General features: G+C 40.4%; 1 protein-coding gene across 1 annotated transcript in view; it reads left to right on the top strand.

Moving 5' to 3' along the window:
* Nucleotides 1–20,404, top strand: part of CNBD1 (cyclic nucleotide binding domain containing 1) — a 493,800-nt gene that overhangs the window by 40,337 nt on the left and 433,059 nt on the right. Inside the window, exons 3-4 of the mRNA XM_068983440.1 lie at nucleotides 4,384–4,389; nucleotides 16,198–16,305. Of these exons, the coding sequence (XP_068839541.1) occupies nucleotides 4,384–4,389; nucleotides 16,198–16,305 (114 nt within the window). The remainder of the gene's footprint in view (nucleotides 1–4,383; nucleotides 4,390–16,197; nucleotides 16,306–20,404) is intronic.

The following is a 20,404-nucleotide window of genomic DNA, read 5'->3' as shown; positions in this document are numbered from 1 at the left end:
AGCAGAAGATATTAAGAAGAGGTGGTAAGAATACCAGAAGAACTGTACAAAAAAGATCTTCATGACCCAGATAAACATGATGGTGTGATCATTCACCTAGAGACAGACATCCTGGAATATAAAGTCAAGTGGGTGTTAGGAAGCATCACTACGAACAAAGCTAGTGGAGTTGATGGAATTCCAGTTGAACTATTTCCAATCCTGAAAGATGATGCTGTGAAAGTGCTGCACTCAATATGCCAGCAAATTTGGAATACTCAGCAGTGACCACAGGACTGGAAAAGGTCAGTTTCCATTCCAATCCCAAAGAAAGGCAATGCCAAAGAATGCTCAAACTACCACACAATTGCACCCATCTCACATGCTAGAAAAGTAGTGGCTCAAAATTATCCAAGCCAGGCTTCAACAATATGTGAATTGTGAACTTCCAGGTGTTTAAACTGGAACTAGAAAAGGCAGAGGAACCAGAGATCAAATAGCCAACATCCGTTGGATCATCAAAAAAGGTGAGAGAGTTCCAGAAAAACATCTACTTCTGCTTTATTGACTATGCAAAGCCTTTGAGTGTGTGGATCACAATAAACTGTGGCAAATTCTGAAAGAGATGGGAATACCAGACCACCTGACCTGCCTTTTCTTACATCAGAAAGTGATGAAAAACTAAAGAGCCTCTTGATGCAAGTGAAAGAGGAGAGCGAAAATGTTGGCTTAAAGCTCAACATTCAGAAAACTAAGATCATGGCATCTTGTCCCATCACCTTATGGCAAATAGATGGGAAACAATGAAAACAGTGACAGACTTTATTTTTTGGGGGGTGGGGAATCCGAAATCACTGCAGATGGTGACTACAGTCATGAAATTAAAAGATGCTTGCTCCTTGGAAGAAAAGCTATACCCAACCTAGACAGCATATTAAAAAAGCAGAGACATTACTTTGCCAACAAGGTCTGTCTAGTAAAAGTTATGGCTTTTCCAGTGGTCATGTATGGATGTGAGAGTTGGACTATAAAGAAAGCTGAGTGCTGAAGAATTGATGGTTTTGAACTGTGGTGTTGAAGAAGACTCTTGAGAGTCCCTTGGACTGAAGGGAGATCCAACAAGTCCATCGTAAAGGAAATTAGTCCTGAATTTTCACTGGAAGGACTGATGCTGAAGCTGCAACTCCAGTACTTTGGCCACCTGATGCAAAGAGCTGACTCATTTGAAAAGACCCTGGTGCTGGGAAGATTGAAGGTGGGAGGAGAAGGGGATGACAGAGTGTGAGATGGTTGGATGGCATCACTGACACAATGGACATGGGTTTGGGTAGACTCCAGGAGTTTGTGATAGACAGGGAGGCCTGGTGTGCTGCAGTCTATGGGGTCACAATGAGTTGGACACAACTGAGCAACTGAACTGAATTGAACTGAACATGTGTGATCTGATATCTCCTTGTGGTTTTGATTTGCATTTCCCTGATAATTAGTGGTGTTAAAGATATTTTAGTCTGTTGATGGAAATCTGTATTTCTCTTTGGAAAAATGCCTGTTCAGATCCTCTGCTTATTCTTAAATCAGATTTTTTTTGTTGTTATTGAGTTGTATGAGTTCTCTATATAGTTTTATATATATACACACACATGCCCTTTATATATGGCACAGTGGTAAGCATTCCACCTGCCAGTGCAGGAGACATGGGTTCGATTCCTGAGTTAAGAAGATTCCCCTGGAGGAGGAAATGGCAACCTGCTTCAGCATTCTTGATCCCATGGACAGAGGAGCCTGCTGGACTCCTGGTGGACTACATCCATAGTGTTGCAAATAATCTGACATGTCAGAACCAGAGTATGCATCTTTATAACTGCAACTATACATGTAGCTGATTCCCTATGAAAGGGATTTGAAAACTGGATGAACAAATTCTTCACAACAAAGAGGAAGATATCAAGATGGGTAGAAGAAACAAGATACAACTTTGCCAATCAAAAGTCACATCCCTCACCCATCTGCACAGAAGAGACAAGTCCCCCCAAACATCTGGTCTTGAGGATCAACAGGGAATAGTAAGTGAAGTGAAGTCGCTCAGTCGTGTCCAACTCTCTGCGACCCCATGGACTGTAGCCTACCAGGCTCCTCCGTCCGTAGGATTTTCCAGGCAAGAGTACTGGAGTGGGGTGCCATTTCCTTCTCCAGGGGATCTTCCCAACCCAGGGATCGAACCCAGGTCTCCCTCATTGTAGGCAGATGCTTAACCATCTGAGCCAGCAGGGGTTCTGATAGTAAAATAGAGAATAGTAAAACTACTCTTAAAAGCCACACACACAGCCTCACTCAAACCCACTTGACCCAAAACTAAGTCAAGACATCAGATTGAACAATGCGTGGACCACAGGTGAAGTGGTCCTTCACCACTTACTAGTCTATGTTTCTCTCTGATGCACAAGGCTGAGTGAGGGTAATCCTGTCTGCTGATGATTGGGTGTGTATTTCCATTTTGTTTGTTGTTTGGATGAGGTGTCCTGCACAGGGTGCTATTGGTGGTTGGGTGATGCTGGGCCTTGTGTTCAAGTGGTTTTGCTTGTGTGAGTTCTCACTGTTTGATACCCCCTAGGGTTAGTTCTCTGGTCGTCTAGGGTCTTGGAGTCAGTGCCCCCAATCCAGGGGCTCTGGGCTTGATCTCTGGTCAGGAACGAAGATTCCACAAGTGGTTTGTTATGGCATTAAGTGAAATTAAAACAAATACCCCAAAATGAGAAACCAAAGATGAACCCCAGACCAATGGCAGTTACAAAATCAGGCAAATAATAATTAAAATAATAGAATATACATATATGCATACATACCCATAAGCAAAATCAAAACAGTCCAACAAAAATGAAGTACATTAGATTGACCTGGCAAACAAAGGATACTAAAAATTATGTGTACTAGTGAAGAACAAAACTCACTAAAGCACAAACTGGAAAACAAAACTAAACCATGGTGCCCACTGTGAAATAAACCAATGAAAACAAAACTAACCAATATTTTGAGAGGAAAGGGAAAGAAAGAATAGATAGGCAAAGTTAAATAGAGGTAGATAAAGAAAATTTATATACATTAAAGATTAACTGCAAGGGAAAAAAGAAGAGTTGGAAAAGCAAACAAAGGAATAAATGTAGAAATAATAATAATAGGTTTAAAAATTAAAATTAAAAAAAGGGAAAAGAAAAAAAAATTCCACAGAACTTCTAAAGCCCAATGTAGAAGCAGAGGTTTATAACAACAATAAAAGATGTGGTTAAAAAAAAAACTCAAAAGCTTAATTAGATTTCATAGTGCCAATAAAATCAACAACTATGACAGAGGGGGGAAAAAAGAAAAAAAATCCAAAAGAAACTACAGAACAAGTTAAAACAGAAGAATAATCAATGTTTTTCTTGAGTCACTGCTGTCACCCCTTTCTCTCGCTGGGAGTTACAGTCCACCTCACCTGCCTGGGATGCCCTCCAACACTGTGCTGGTCTCTGGACCTGCTGTGGGGGCAGCCCAGATTCTAATCTGGTCCTACTCCCGTGTGTTCTTGCCTCCAGTGTCCACCACTATCAGAACTACTGCGTTTTCTTCTGTGGGGGCTCTCAATTTCCTTTTATATATTCCATAGACAGAGTCTGCCTAGTTGATCATGTGGATTTAATCTGCAGCTTGAACAGCTGGTGGGGAGGTTTTGGGTCTTCTTCCTTACCTACACTACCCCTGGGTTTCAACTGTGGTTTTTTCTTTCCGCCTTTTATTTCTTTATGTGGGTCGTCTACCAGGGTTAGCTCCTGCGGCTGCCCTGGAGGACTTGGGTCTGCCCCAGTGAGGGCCAGGTGTGGAGGTGGTGCAGCTGCTTGGGTCACAGGGGTTCTGGCAGCACCAGGGCAGTTGGCAGCCAGGGGAGCAGGAAATATAGCATTCTAGAAAGATACGGCAACCAGTTGGCCAATGCACTCCAGTGTTCTTGCCTGGAGAAACCCCCCCCCCCCTCCGTCCCCCCACCGACAGAGAAGCCTGGTAGGCCAGGGTCCACAGGATCACGAAGAATTGGACACAACCGAGTGACTCCGCGTGCACAGATGCAAGACATTTTCACCCGTGGCAGCTCTGCCCCAGTGAGCGCTGAGCGTGAAGGTGGAGCAGCTGCTGGGATCGCGGGGACCCTGGTGGCGCCAAGTGTGCAGGGACACGGACTGTCTCCGTCACAGGAATTATGGCCCTGCTGCTGCTGCTGCTGCTAAGTTGCTTCAGTCGTGTCTGACTCTGTGCGACCACATACAAGGCAGCCCACCGGGCTCCCCCGTCCCTGGGATTCTCCAGGCAAGAACACTGGAGTGGGTTACCATGCCCTTCTCCAATGCATGAAACTGAAAAGTGAAAGTGAAGTCGCTCGTTCGTGCCGGACTCTTTGCGACCCCATGGACTTGCAGCCCACCAGGCTCCTCCATCCATGGGATTTTCCAGGCAAGAGTACTGGAGTGCGGTGCCATCCCCTTCTCTGAGTTATGGCCCTACCAGAGCCTCTTTTGGAACCTCTTGTAGCTGGCGATCAGAAGGCCTTTTTGGGCGGTGTTTTTCCATAGCTCTGCCTGTTCAGGCACTTAGAGGGCTCCCTCGCCTGGGGTCCTTCTCTGTTCAGTGTCAGGCACATAGAGGGGCCCCCCCCAGGCTGGCATCCTACTCTGTAGATCGGTGCATCAGGCACTTAAAGGGGCACCCTGTGTGGGGTCCTACTCTGTAGTGAATCAGGCGTTTGATGGGCCAGCCTCTTTATCGTCAGCTGCCAATGCTGGCGTGTGGGAAGAGAGGCTATGGTGATGGCTCCACCCCGTATGCATGACTCAGCAGTATCGCCTTGCTTCTTTGGCTGCCTGGCGTTCCTCCGCAGGCATTTCCCATCACAATCTCCTTCCTTAGATACCCTCAACCCGTCTCTCCAAAGTCAACAGCAGCCCTCACCGTGGGGTTGCTCCACAATCCCTAAACTCTGGCTTGCAGCCGCTGCACCTCCTAGGGGACCTGCGTCTCTGTCTGGGGTATGTTTGGCTGCGGTAAGGACTGTCTGATTCTCATTCCATTTAGGCGGCCACAGATCAGCTGTTTCACTCTCAGCCTCAGGTGTTTCTCTGATTCTGACAATTGCCCTGATGTGACGACCGGACCCCTGCTTCAGTTCCCCCACCCACCGAGGGCAGGCCCAGTCCTGCTAACACTCCTGTTTTTCCCCCTAATTCCTTCATCCACCCCGGTTTCGCATGGTTCTGTATATTCTTTTCCGCTGGTCAGGCACTCCTGTTGGCTCTCAGCTCGTGTTCTGCATGCGCTTCTGTGTCTGAAGGTGTAGTCCTGATGTATCTGTGGAGAGAGATGTACTCCACGTCCACCGGCTCCTCCGTTATCTTCTCCCCTCCCACTTACTAAGCTGGAATCATCTGTTAAAGAGGTAGGGGCCAATTAGAATACCTCCGGGAGCTGAGAGACTTGCACCAGGGCGTGCCGAGTGTCACTAATATCTTAGATGGAGATTTCCAAAATGGTTTCTACTAGTATTGGTATTAGCAAGGTAGCCTGTGATCACAAAAATGGCTCCCACTAGATTTTCATTACTAGCAATGAGAAAATGACTCTACCTTGTAATCCTTCCTGATTGTGGATCGGTGTGAATGGGATGTGATTTTCTGCGTCCATGGGAGGAAGTGAATTAAGGGTTTTTTAAACCACCATCTTAAATCTTCCACAAAACTTCAGTTTTATATACAGTTTAGATATTTTTTTCTTAAACTAGGGAGATTTTCAGTTATTTTATGGGAAGTAAAATTTTATGACAGATTAATATCTCTCTAAAGGCAATGGCACCCCACTCCAGTACTCTTGCCTGGAGAATCCCATGGACGGAGGAGGCTGATAGGCTGTAGTCCATAGGGTCGCAAAAAGTCGGACATAACTGAGTGACTTCACTTTCACTTTTCACTTTCATGCGCTGGAGAAGAAAATGGCAACCCACTCCAGTGTTCTTGCCTGTAGAATCCCAGGGACGGTGGAGCCTGGTGGGCTGCCGTCTGTGTGGTTGCACAGAGTCGGACACGACTGGAGTGACTTAGCAGCAGCAACATCTCTCTAAAAAGTTTAGATTCAGTCTTCATATTTTTGCAGTTTAACTTTGTCAAAAAACTTTGTCAAAATAGATCTTTTAAGTTTTCTCCAGGAATTTTATAAAATAAAAATCTTGGACTTAACCTTTTGTGATTAACTGCAATAGCATGTGGAACTCCTTTGAAAAAAATATAGTTTTAAAGCCATGATGTCATTGGCTAATGCACTTTATCAAAGAATGATTATTAAATTAATCCATAAAGGGAAGTTAATAATTTCCAAAATTCAAAGAATAAGTATAGAGGAAATAATAAAATAACACTTTGTAGTGGTATTCTCTGAAGACTGATGATTAATCTAACTTTTCATTTAAGTCTAGGATGTGTTAAATACATCGAGCTTACAACAGAGCATTTTTTCTTCAACTTAATATTGTAAGAAAAGAATCTATATAGTATAATATAAATTAATGGAATATAATATAATACAATATATCTGTTATACATAGTAAATTATGATATATACATATACACATATGTCATAAACATTTTATAAATATTGTATCTCCTAATGTGCAAAGATAACATTCATATTTCTTTCAGTTTTCATCAAATAAGTGTATAGATGCTACAACATTTATAAGACACATTCAACAAAAAAATCCAAAAGTGGTTGAATAGATTCAGATTTTATGACTTTTTAAATTAATTTGTAATAAAACTGTAAATCGCTTTAGGGCAATCACATAAATATAATTGATAAGCAAACATATTATGAAAAAGCTTATTATCTCCTGAGACTTGTGAGCAGAACTAAATGGGATGCAGAAGACATAGTCTGCTACTTAGGATATTCCTAGCTGCTATCTGTTGTTGTTCAGTTGCTCAGTTGTGTCCAGCTCTTTGTGACCCCATGGACTGCAGCTTGCCAGGCCTCCCTGTCCATCACCAACTCCTGGAACTTGCTCAAACTCATGTCCATTGAGTCGGTGATGCCATCCAACCATCTTGTTCTCTATGGTCCCTTCTCCTCCTGCCCTCAACCTTTCCCAGCATCGGGGTCTTTTGCAATGAGTTAGTTTTTTGCATCAGGTGGCCAAAGTATTGGAGCTTCAGTTTCAGCATCAGTCCTTCCAATGAATATTCAGGACTGATTTCCTTTGGGATGGACTTTTTTTTTTTTTTTTTTTTTAATCTCCTTGCAGTTCAAGGGACTTTCAAGAATCTTCAACACTGTGGTTCAAAACCATCAATTCTTCAGCACTCAGCCTTCTTTAGGGTCCAACTCACATCCGTACATGACTACTGGAAAAAATCACAGCCTTGACTAGACAGACCTTTGTCAGCAAAGTAATGTCCCTACTTTTTAATATGATGTCTAGGTTGGTCATAGGTTTTCTTCCAAGGAGCAAGCGTCTTTTAATTTCATGGCTGCAGTCGCCATCTGCAGTGATTTTGGAGCCCAAGAAAACGATGTGTGTCATTGTTTCCCATCTATTTGCTATGAAGTGATGGGACCAAATGCAATGATCTTAGCTTTTTGAATGTTGAGTTTCAAGCCAGCTTTTTCACTCTCCTCTTTCACCTTCATCAAGAGGCTTTTCAGTTCTTCTTTGCTTTCTGCCATAAGGGTGGAGTCATCTGCATATCTGAGGTTATTGATATTTCTCCAGGCAATCTTGATTCCAGCTTGTGCTTCATCCAGCCGAGAATTTTGGATGATGTACTCTGCATTTAAGTTAAATAAGCAGGGTGACAATATACACCCCTAATATACTCCTTTCCCATTTTTGAACCAGCCCATTGTCCCACGTCTGGTTTTAACTGTTGCTTCTTGATCTGCATACAGGTTTCATAGGAGTCAGATAAAGTGGTCTGATATTCCCATCTCTTTAAGAATTTTCCACAGTTTGTTGTGATCCACACAGTTGAAGACTTTAGCATAGTCAATAAAGCAGAAGTAGATGTTTTTCTGGAATTCTCTTGCCTTTTCTATGATCCAGCGGATGTTGTCAATTTGATCTCTGGTTCCTCTGCCTTTTCGAAATCCAAATTGTACTGCTGGAAGTTCTTGGTTTATGCGCTGCTGAAGCCTAGCTTGGAGAATTTTGAGCATTACTTGCTAGCATGTGAGATGAGTGCAATTGTGCAATGGTTTGTACATTCTTTGACATCGCCTTTCAGGACTCAACATAATAGAATCTATTTCTTTTTCACATCAAACCCTATAATGCTGTTTTGATTGGCAGGCTGTTTTTCTGGTTTAGGAACTCAGGTTTTTTCCAATCTTTTGCTCTCTGATCTTTTTCTGTGTGTCTTCCAAGTTCTCCCTAATAATTTGCTTCATGCGGAAAGGAAAAAAGGTAGAGGATCTCACATGGAAAGGATTTTTTTTGAAGTTGGGGAAAGATTTTGATGATCCCAGTCTGAAGTGGTACACATCCTTCACACCTCATCTTCCATATTCCATTGGCTAGAACTCAGCCAGATACTACAAGAGAGGTTAGGAAATGTCTCCTTCTGTGCCCAAGAAGAAGGTATGGTTTAGTTTAGTGTAGAGAAGTCTTTGAGATAAATATATGATATTAAATATTATACCTAGAGATGCTGATATTACTAATCTCTTGCTCTAAGGATAAAGAAATGAGGCATATAAAGTTCAAATGACTGGCAATTTTATATAAAGTATAAAAATTAGTACACAAGTAGGTTATCTTAACCACAAGACTAGGATTCTTCATGGACTTCCCTGGTAGCTCAGGCAGTAAAGAATCTGCCCTGAGTCAGATTCAATTCCTGAGTCAAGAAGTTCCCCAGGAGAAGGGAATGGCAACCTACTCCAGTATTCTTGCCTGGAGAATTCCATGGACAGACAGGGTGTTGCAGAGTCGGGCACAACTGAGCAGATTCTTAATGTTACACAGTCAAGGAACACTCCCAAAGCTGTTACTCAGTTGCTATTCTTCTCTCTGACCTCAGATACATACCACACCCAAAATTACCTTGATTGATCCACACACAGAAATTTAGACAAATTTTAAAGTAAGTTACTATCTTAGTCTGCTTGGGCTGCCATAACATAGTACTTCTTTTTATTGTTGTTCAGTTGAGATGTCATGTCCAGCTCTTTGCAACCCCATGGATGAAGCACGCCAGGCTCCTCTGTCCTCCACTATCATGTTTCCTAAAATTCATGTCCATCCAGATGATGATGCTGTCTAACCACCCCATCCTCTGCTCCCATCTTCTTTTTTTGCCTGCAGTCCTTTCCAGAACCAGGATCTTTTCCAGTGAGTTGGTTATTCCCATCAGGTGGCTGAAGTAATGGAGCATCAGCTTTAGCATCAGTCCTTCCAATGAATATTCAGTGTTGATTTCCTTTAGGATTGACTGACTTGATCTTCTTTCAGTCCAAGGGACTCTCTTGGGTCTTGTCCAGCACCATAATTCTAAAGCATCGCTTCTTTGGTGCTCAGCTTTCCTTATGATCCAACTCTGACATCTGTACATGACTACTGGAAAAACCATACCTCTGCTTATATGGACGTTTTGGCTAAGTGATGTCTCTGTTTTTTGACACACTGTCTAGGTTTGTCACAGCTTTCCTTCCAAGGAGCAAGCGTCTTTCAGTTTCAAGGCTGCAGTCACTGTCTGCAGTGACTTTGGAGCCCAAGAAAATAGAATTTGACTCTGCTTCCACTGTTTCCCCTTCCTTCTGCCATGAAGTGATGGGACCAGATGCCACAACCTTATTATTGTTATTTTTGAATGTTGATTTTCAAGCCAGCTTTTTCAGTCTCCTCTTTCACTGTCATTAAGAGGCTTTTTAGTTTGTCACATTCTGCCATTAAAATAGTATCATCTACATATCTGAGGTTGTTGATCTTTCTCCCAGCAATCTTGATTCATCCAGCCCAGCGTTTCACATGATGTACTCTGCATAGACGTTAAACAAGCAGGGTGACAACATACAGTGTTGTGGCATTTCTTGCCCAATTTTGAATTAGCCAGCTGTTTCATGCCTGGTTCTAAATGTTGCTTTTTGACCCACATACAGATTTCTTAGGGGGCAGGTAAGGGGCTCTGGTACTCCCAACTCTTTAAGGATTTTCCACAGTTTGTTCCACATTTGTCAATGAAGCAAAAGCAGTTATTTTTCTGCAATTCTATTGCCTTCTCCATGATCCAGTGAATGTTGGCAATTTGATCTCTGGTTCATCTTCCTCTTCGGAAGCCAGTTTGTGTATCTGGAAATTCTCAGTTCACATAATGCTGAAGCCTCGCTTGAACAATTTTGAGCATAAACTTGCTAGGTTGTGAAAGGAGGACAGTTGTATGGTAGTTTGAGCATTCTTTGGCATTGCCCTTCTTTGGGATTGGAATGAAAACTGACCTTTTCCAGTTCTGTGGCCACTGCTGAGTTTTCCGAATTTACTAACATACTGAGTCCAGCACTTTCACAGCATCATCTTTCAGGATTTTAAATAGCTCAGCTGGAATTTCATTTCCTCCTATAGCTTTGTTCATAGCAGTTCTTCCTAAGGCCCACGTAACCTGACACTCCAGAATGTCTGACTCTAGTGAGTGACCACAGCATCATGCTTATCTGGGTGATTGAAACCTTTTTTGTATAGTTCTTCTGTTTATTCTTGCTACCTCTTCTTAATCTCTTCTGTGTCTGTAGTGTGTTTTATCTTGCTCATCCTCGCACGAAATTTCCCTTTGATATCTCTAATTTTCTTGAAGCAATCTCTAGTTTTCCCTATTCTATTGTTTTCCTCTCTCTATTTCTTTGCATTGTTCAACTGAGAAAGCTTTCTTATCTCTCGTTGCTCTTCTCTGGAACTCTTCACTCAATTCGGTATGTCTTTTCCTTTCTCCCTTGCCTTTTGCTTGTTTAATTCCTCTATCAATATTTGTAAAAGTCTTCTCAGACAACCACTCTGCAGTCTTGAATTTCTTTTTCTTTGGAATGCTTTTGGTCACTGCCTCCTGTACAATGTTGCAAACCTCCATCCATAGTTCTTTGGGCATTCTGTCTAGCACGTATAATTCCTTGAATCTATTGGTCACCGCCACTGTATAGTATAAGGGATTTGATTTAGGTCAGACCTGAATGGCCTAGTGGTTTTTCCTACTTTCTTCAGCATAATACTATTAACTGTTTTACACATCAGAAACTCTCACAGTTCTGGAGGCCAAGCAGTCCGAGTCCAAGATGGCAGTTGATTCAGTTTCTGGTGGAGGTGCTCTTCCTCGCTTGCACAGAGGTACCTTCTCTCCATGTCCTCTCTTGGCCTTTCTTTGGTGTCTGCATGTGTGGAGGGAGAGATCCTTCTTACTCCTCTGCTTTTATGGCCACCAATCTTTTTGAATTGATTAGATATCGATTTGTACAATATAGTTTAGCCTTAGTATCTCCTAAAATTTCTATCTCCAAATACAGATGAAACGGGGAACCAGGGCTTCAGAATAAATTTTGAAGGGGTCATAATTCAGTCTACAGCAGTTGCTAATATTCAAACATCACAATTTTTTCACGTATGTGTTCAGATTTCTGGCTTCTTAAGAAAAAGCCCGCAATGTCTAAGCACTTTGAACTTCCCTTATTACAAGACAAAAGTGGATTTAAGAGAGGGGCCATGGCTCCCATTTTACGGGCATAATCTCTCCTGTTCACCACAGTCCTCACCTTTTGAAACCTGCTTGGGCAGGGCAAGCATTTAATTTTATGATCCTTGAATATGTAGCATCTTGGACATGGTTTATATTTCTTGTGTGTAAAGCTATTGGTTTGTTTATTTTTACTGAAGTATAATTGATTTATAATGATTTTATATTGTGTGTATGTGTGTGAGTGTGTGTGTGTGTGTGAGCTCAGTCATGCCTGGCTCTTTGTGACCCCATGAACTGAAGCCCATCAGGCTCCTCTCTCCATGGAATTTTCCAGGCAAGAATTACTTTCAGGTATACTGCATAGTGATTCAGTATTTTTGCAGACTGTATTCCATTAAAAGTTATTACAAAACAATGGCTATAACTGCCTTGCTATATATCTTTGTGGCTAATCTATTTTATGTAAGAGTTTGTATCTATTAATTCCATACCACTATCTTGTCCCTCCTTGCTTCTTTCTTCTTGCTGATAACCAAGATATTTATATATATATCTGAATCTGTTGTGCTGAATACATTCTTTTTATTTTTTAGATTCCACAAATACTGTCCAAAATACACAGTATTTGTCTTTGTCTGACATTTCACTAAGCGTAGTATTTTCTAGGTCCATCTACATTGCTGCAAAAGGCAGAATTTTGTTTTCATATTTTTGTTGTTCAGCCATGTTGGATTCTTTGTGCCCTCCCGCCCCATGGACAGCGACATGCCAGGCTTCCCTGTCCTTCAGTATCTCCTGGAGTTTGCTCAAACTCATGTCCATTGAGTCAGTTATGCCATCCAACCATCTCATTCTCTGTCGCCCCCTTTTCCTCTTGCCCTCATTTTTTCCCAGCATCAGAGACTTTTTCAATGAATATGCACTTTGCTTCAGGTGGTCAAGGTATTGGATTTCCAGCTTCAGCTTCAGTCTTTCCAATGAATATTCAGGATAGATTTCCTCTAGGATTCACTGGTCTAATACCTTGCTGTTCAAGGGACTCTTAAGAGGCTTCTGATGAGTAATATTCATATATATATACACACACCATATCTTTTTTATCCATCCATTTATTGATGGACACTTGGGTTGCTTCCATATATTATTTATTGGAAATAGTGCTATTAACTTTGGGAGGCATGTATCTTTCCAAATTAGTGCTTACATTTTTTTTCCAGATATATTCCCAGCAGTGGAATTGCTGGATAATATGGCAGTTATAGTTCTAGCTTTTGGAGGAAATTCTATAGTTTTTTACATAGTTGCCTTATCAATTTATATTCCCACCAACAGTGTACAAGTGTTCCCTTTTCTCGATATCCTCAGTTACATTTATTTTTAAAATTTTTGTGATAACAGCTATTTCAACAGGTGTAAGGTGATACTTCATTGTGGTTTGAATTTGCATTTCTCTAGAAATTAGATTTTGATCACATTTTTATATGTCTGTTACCCATCTGAATGTCTTCTGTGGAAAAATAACTATTCAGGACTATTGCCCAATATCATTTGGGTTGCTTGTTTGTTTCTTGATACTGAATCTTACAAGCTGTTTACATATTTTGGATTTTATACCTGGGTTGCTCGTGGCATTTGTAAATAGATTCTTCAATTCTGTTTGCTGTCTTTTTGTATTGACAGTATCTTTGCTCTGCTGAGGATTTTAAGCTTAATTAGGTCCCATTTGTTTATTTTTGCTTTTATTTCTGTTGGCTTAGGAGTTCAGTTCAGTTCAGTTGCTCAGTCATATCTGACTGTTTGTAACCCCATGGACTGCAAAATGCCAGGCCTCCCTGTCCATCACTAACTCCTGAAGATCAAACTCATATCCATTGAGTCAGTGATGCCATCCAACTATCTTATCCTCTGTTGTCCCCTTCTCCTCCCACCTTCAAACTTTCCCAGCATTAGGGTCTTTTCAAATGAGTCAGTTCTTCACAGTTTGGTTCAGTTCAGTCACTCAGTCGTGTCTGGCTCTGCGACCCATGAATTGCAGCACACCAGGCCTCCCTGTCCATCACCAACTCCCGGAGTTCACTCAAACTCATGTCCATCAAATTGGTGATGCCATCCAGCCATCTTATCCTCTGTTGTCCCCTTCTTCTCCTGACCCTAATCTCTTCCAGCATCAGGGTCTTTTCCAATGAGTCAACTCTTTGCATGAGGTAGCCAAAGGACTGGAGTTTCAGCTTTAGCATCATTCCTTCAAAAGAACACCCAGGACTGATCTCTTTTAGAATGGACTGGTTGGATCTCCTTGCAGTCGAAGGGACTCTCAAGAGTCTTCTCCAGCACCACAGTACAAAAGCATCAATTCTTCAGTGCTCAGCTTTCTTGACAGTCCAACTCTCACATCCATATATGACCACTGGAAAAACCATAGCCTTGACTAGATGGACCTTAGTAGGCAAAGTAATGTCTCTGCTTTTGAATATGCTATCTAGGTTGGTCAGAACTTTTCTTCCAAGGAGTAAACATCTTTTAATTTCATGGCTGCAATCACCATCTGCAGTGATTTTGGAACCCCCAAAATAAAGTCTGATACTGTTTCCACTGTTTCCCCATCTATTTCCGAACATGAAGTGATGGGACCAGATGCCATGATCTTCGTTTTCTGAATGTTGAGCTTTAAACAAACTTTTTCACTCTCCTCTTTCACTTTCATCAAGAGGCTTTTTAGTTCCTCTTCACTTTCTGCCATAAGGGTGGTGTCGTCTGCATATCTGAGGTTATTGATATTTCTCTCGGCAATGTTGATTCCAGCTTGTGCTTCTTCCAGCCCAAGGTCTCTCATGATGTACTCTGCATAGAAGTTAAATAAACAGGGTGACAATATACAGCCTTGGTGTACTCCTTTTCCTGTTTGGAACCAGTCTGTTGTTCCATGTCCAGTTCCAACTGTTGCTTCCTGACCTGCATATAGGTTTCTCAATGGGGTCGCAAAAAGTTGGACACGACTAAGCGACTGAACTGAACTGAACTGAACTGAATCTTTTCAGGTTATATACATATAGAATTAGAGAAAAATTATGTAAAGACCTCAGCAAAATTTTGGTCATATAGGAAGTAACGATCCATACAAACAGATGATTGCAAAATGTGTGTTCCAGTTAGAAAAAAAAAGAAAGATCTTAGGAAATTTCCCAATGGTTTCAGTGATTCGCATTTAAAAAACAGTAGATTCTTGGTCAGTGCATCTCTACAGTGTCTGAGTAGGAATGAAAATTTCTAATGTCATATAAATCACACATTGCATTATTCAAATCAGTTAAATAAGATTCTTAAAGTATATACTCTCTGTTTTGTGTAAAAAATTAACATGGTATTTTATGAACTCAGGACAAGAGAAAAAAGATGCTATAAATATTTTAAAGTGTGGTGCTGTTGACATTGACATTAACAATGAAACAAGAAAATCTTGAAGACTTTTATATTCAACGTCATGAGGCAAATATTGACTAAGACGTTTGTCAATGTTCAATTTTAAGTATGATTATTTTTGATAATTATTGACACAAGCTGTTGAGATGAGCACTCAACATTCTAAAAAACTGACCAAATTTTCATGATGTTGTCGGTTAAAAATTGAATGAAGCAGACTTTTCAGAAACAAGTGTCATTACCTAACACTGACAATTTGCTATATTTCGTTAGATCTTGTTATTCACATATTAAAATATTTTCACTGGATTGAAACCTGATTACAAGTAGGAATCACCTGGAGGTTGATATTCAAAATAGAGAAGACTACCCAAACTCTACTTTGCAGATCTTGCTTCATCAGGAAAAGGATCGGAAATCTATATTTAAAAAACACCTGAGACGAGTCCAGTGATCTGGATTTCAGAAATGCTGAAATATTGCTCGAAAACATCTTTATTCTGATCCTGAAACAATAGCACATGAGATTTTCATAAATAATTGCAAAGATTCAGATAACTACACTTTGAATAATGTGTATGTAAACTATATATGTGGAGAAGGGAATGGCAACCCATTGCAGTTTTCTTGCCTGGAGAATTCTATGGACAGAAGAGCCTTGTGGGCTACAGTCCATGGGGTTACAAAGAGTCAGACATGACTGAGGTGACTAATACTAATACAATACTAAACTATAGATGAATCATCTCGGGGGAATTTTAGTTACGTGGTATATTTTATAAGCAGTGTAATAAATTACAGAAATAAAATTTTAAGAAGACTCAGCTAAAATAATTTTTTGACAATTAGCATTACCCTAAATTTGATATTCTTAAAATATTTCTCAGTGAAACACACTACAGACAGTTTTTATAGTGGATATTTTTTAAGCATAAAATGTTTATGCTTCATATTTTTGTCATTTTCTTTTTTAGACTAAATAGTATAGAATTAGGTTGTATATATTGAGTTTAAAATCTTTCTTTCAGAAGTCTCATGGCACTTATAATAATTTCTCTTTCTCTCTTTTAAGCCAAACCAATATTCTATCAGCACACAATGTGTTTATGAAGCAATATCCTAAAATATTCGTGCAGAAAAAAGTCAGACTGCCTAAACTTTTCAAAGAGGAAGAGAAAAGGTAATGATATCTTCTTTTGAAAGCAAGCCTTTGTGTGTGTGGATGTGTGTGTGTTTGTGCAGATGTGTGTGAATGCATGAAAAAACAAGTGGAACTCAAACACTGAGTGTTTGGTCGGTTCCCAGTACTACATGTTAGGGATCAGCCAAGGAAACAGATATTGGTAAGGAAGGTTGAATTCTTACCATAATTCTGCAGGCTTTTAATTAGGTTGTAAGATAACTGGGACTAATAAATATGTGTAGCTCCTTGAATTTTTTCATTAAACAGCTATCCCTATACAACAAACTTAATAAGATAAAATACTATTAGGAATGAGAATATAGTAAATGATACAGAGAAAACTAAATAAATCATAATTTGTGAGAATATTTCATATAACTGGAGAATAATCTAGATGTTTTTGGTTCATTTTGTAAAAAATTCATACTACTAAAATTATTCAAGATGATATAAATAAAAATAATTATGGTATGAATAAAAGAGTTGTAAAAATAACTCTTCAAAAGTATTTTTGAAGCCTAAATAGAACAAAAGCAAAAATTAAAAACTCATAGTCTCAGTGATATGACTAGATGTTCTTTTTAAGAAAAGGTGCTTTCTATGCAATTTAATATTTTTGGAGTATAGAAAATGAAAATAGGTTGTGTATTTGCCATGCAGGTATAACAAGATTTCACAAGAATAGTATAAACAAGAAATATCAGTTTTTAGTTATGACTGTAAGACTCTACACATGGACATCACCAGATGGTCAACACTGAAATCAGATTGATTATATTCTTTGCAGTCAAGATGGAGAAACTCTATACAGTCAGCAAAAATAAGACTGGGAGCTAACTGTGGCTCCGATCATAAACTCCTTATTGCCAAATTCAGACGTAAGAAAGTAGGGAAAACCACTAGACCATTCAGGCATGACCTAAATCAAATCCCTTATGATTATACAGTGGAAGTGAGAAATAGATTTCAGGGACTAGATCTGATAGATAGAGTGCCTGATGAACTATGGACTGAGGTTTGTGACACTGTACAGGAGACATGGATCAAGACCATCCCCATGGAAAAGAAATGTGAAAAAGCAAAATGGCTGTCTGGGGAGGCCTTACAAATAGCTGTGAAAAGAAGAGAGGCGAAAAGCAAAGGAGAAAAGGAAAGATATAAGCATCTGAATGCAGAGTTCCAAAGAATAACAAGGAGAGATAAGAAAGCCTTCCTCAGGGATCAATGCAAAGAAACAGAGGAAAAAGCAGAATGGGTAAGACTAGAGATCTTTTAAAAAAATTAGAGATACCAAGGGAAACTTTCATGCAAAGATGGGCTTGATAAAGGACAGAAATGGTATGGACCTAACAGAAGCAGAAGATATTAAGAAGAGATGGCAAGAAAACACAGAAGGATTGTACAAAAACGATCTTCACAACCAAGATAATCACAATGGTGTGATCACTCACCTAGAGCTAGACATCCTGCACTGTGAAGTCAAGTGGGCCTTAAAAAGCATCACTATGAACAAAGCTAGTGGAGGTGATGGAATTCCAGTTGAGCTATTTCAAATCCTGAAAGATGATGCTGTCAAAGTGCTGCACTCAATATGCCAGCAAATTTGGAAAACTCAGCAGTGGCCACAGGTCTGGAAGAGGTCAATTTTCATTCCAATCCCAAAGAAAGGCAATGCCAAAGAATGCTCAAACTACCGCACAATGCACTCATCTCACATGCTAGTAATGCTCAAAATTCTCCAAGCCAGGCTTCAGCAATACGTGAACCATGAACTTCCAGATGTTCAAGCTGGTTTTATAAACCGTAGAGGAACCAGAGATCAAATTGCCAACATCCGCTGGATCATTGAAAAAGCAAGAGAGTTCCAGAAAAAAACATCTATTTCTGCTTTATTGACTATGCCAAAGCCTTTCACTGTGTGGATCACAAGAAACTGGAAAATTCTGAAAGAGATGGGAATACCAGACCACCTGACCTGCCTCTTGAGAAATCTGTATGCAGGTCAGGAAGCAACAGTTAGAACTGGACATGGAACAACAGACTGGTTCCAAATAGCAAAAGGAGCACATCATGGATGTATATTGTCACCCTGTTTATTTAACTTACATGCAGAGTACATCATGAGAAACCCTGGGCTGTAAGAAGCACAAGCTGGAATCAAGATTGCTGGGAGAAATATCAATAACCTCAGATATGCAGATGACACCACTTTTATGGCAGAAAGTGAAAAGGAACTAAAAAGCCTCTTGATGAAAGTGAAAGAGAAGAGTGAAAAAGTTGGCTTAAAGCTCAACATTCAGAAAACGAAGATCATGGCGTCTGGTCCCATCACTTCATGGGAAATAGATGGGGAAACTGTCAGACTTTAATTTTGGGGGCTCCCAAATCACTGCAGATGGTAACTTCAGCCATGAAATTAAAAGATGCTTACGCCTTGGAAGAAAAGTTATGACCAACCTTGATAGCATATTCAAAAGCAGAGACATTACTTTGCCAACAAAGGTCCATCTAGTCAAGGCTATGGTTTTTCCTGTGGTCATGTATGGATGTGAGAGTTGGATTGTGAAGAAAGCTGAGTGCCGAAGAATTGATGCTTTTGAACTGTGGTGTTGGAGAAGACTCTTGAGAGTCCCTTGGATTGCAAGGAGATCCAACCAGTCCATGCTAAAGGAGATCAGTCCTGGGTGTTCATTGGAAGGACTGATGCTAAAGCTGAAACTCCAGTCCTTTGGCCACCTCATGCGAAGAGTTGACTCATTGGAAAATAACCTGATTCTGGGAGGGATTGGGGGCAGGAAGAGAAGCGGACAACAGAGGATGAGATGGCTGGATGACGTCACTGACCTGATGGACATAAGTTTGAATAGACTCTGGGAGTTGGTCATGGACAAGTAGGCCTGGCGTGCTGCAGTCCATGGGGTCGCAAAGAGTTGGACACGTCTGAGCAACTGAACTGAACTGAACTGATAAGGCATATATGGGCTTCCCTGGTAGCTCAGCTGGTAAAGAATCTGCCTGCAATGCGTGAGACCCCAGGTAGATTCCTCGGTCGGGAGGATACCCTGGAGAAAGGGATAGGCTACCCACTTCAGTATTCTTGGGCTTGACTCAGACGGTGAAGAATTCACATGCGACACAGGCAAGCTGGGTTCTAAGCACAGTTGATACAGGCAGAGTAATAGTGCTAGTTGCTCAGTGGTGTCTGACTCTTCGCAACTCCTTGAACTGTAGACTGCTAGGCTCTCTTCTCTCTGGGGATTCTCTAGGCAGGAATACTGGAGTGGGTTGCCATTCTGTTCTCCAGGGGATCTTCCACACCCAGGCATTGAATCCAAATCGCCTGCATTACAAGCTGATTCTTTCCTACCTGAGCCACCAGAGAAGTCCACATACAGGCATACATAAAAAATAAAGTGTTAGCAATAGTGAATTAGCATATTGGTACACTATAGTTAAGTTGACTTCATCTCATGAGTACAAAGAAGGTTTGTTATAAAAGCTGTTGTTAAAATTTTATATTAGTAGCTCAAAGAGAAACTATATTATGATATCTACAGATGATGAAAAGGCATTTGATTTAATTCAGTATCCTGTCTCATAGTAAAAGGAAAATCAGGCAAGTAAAAATGTGTAATGAATACAATCATGTGACTGTTAAGAAATACAAAATCTTTCTCTCTCTTTTGGTCATGAAAAATCATCTGCTCTAAAGTAACAATAAAATATCTTAAAATGGAATTAAAATAAATTACAGAAAATATATTAAGAAATTATAAATCTCATCTACACTTAGCTTACATTGGTCCCTCATGTAATGTGATAAACTCATATATGCCCAGTTGATGGGAAGAAAGCTGCAGTTAATTCAGAGAACATTTGGCAGGATAAAATCATTCAGGAAACAAGAATCTTAGTAGACACTAAATTCCTAAACTATTAAATTATTCATCAATAACCTTTACCTATTATCACTGTCATATTCAACACTTTATAATTCATTTAATTCAAATGTCCTGTGACAGATACAAGAGCCAGACTGAAGTATGACACCTCCTTTGCGGTGGCAGCTCATGAGAATACTGATGCCAGGGCATTT

The sequence above is a fragment of the Capricornis sumatraensis genome, chromosome 11 (assembly GCF_032405125.1).
Source record: "Capricornis sumatraensis isolate serow.1 chromosome 11, serow.2, whole genome shotgun sequence".
NCBI lineage: Eukaryota > Metazoa > Chordata > Mammalia > Artiodactyla > Bovidae > Capricornis > Capricornis sumatraensis.
Note: the sequence above shows the minus strand (reverse complement) of the source record. Positions and strands in the feature narration are given on the sequence as shown.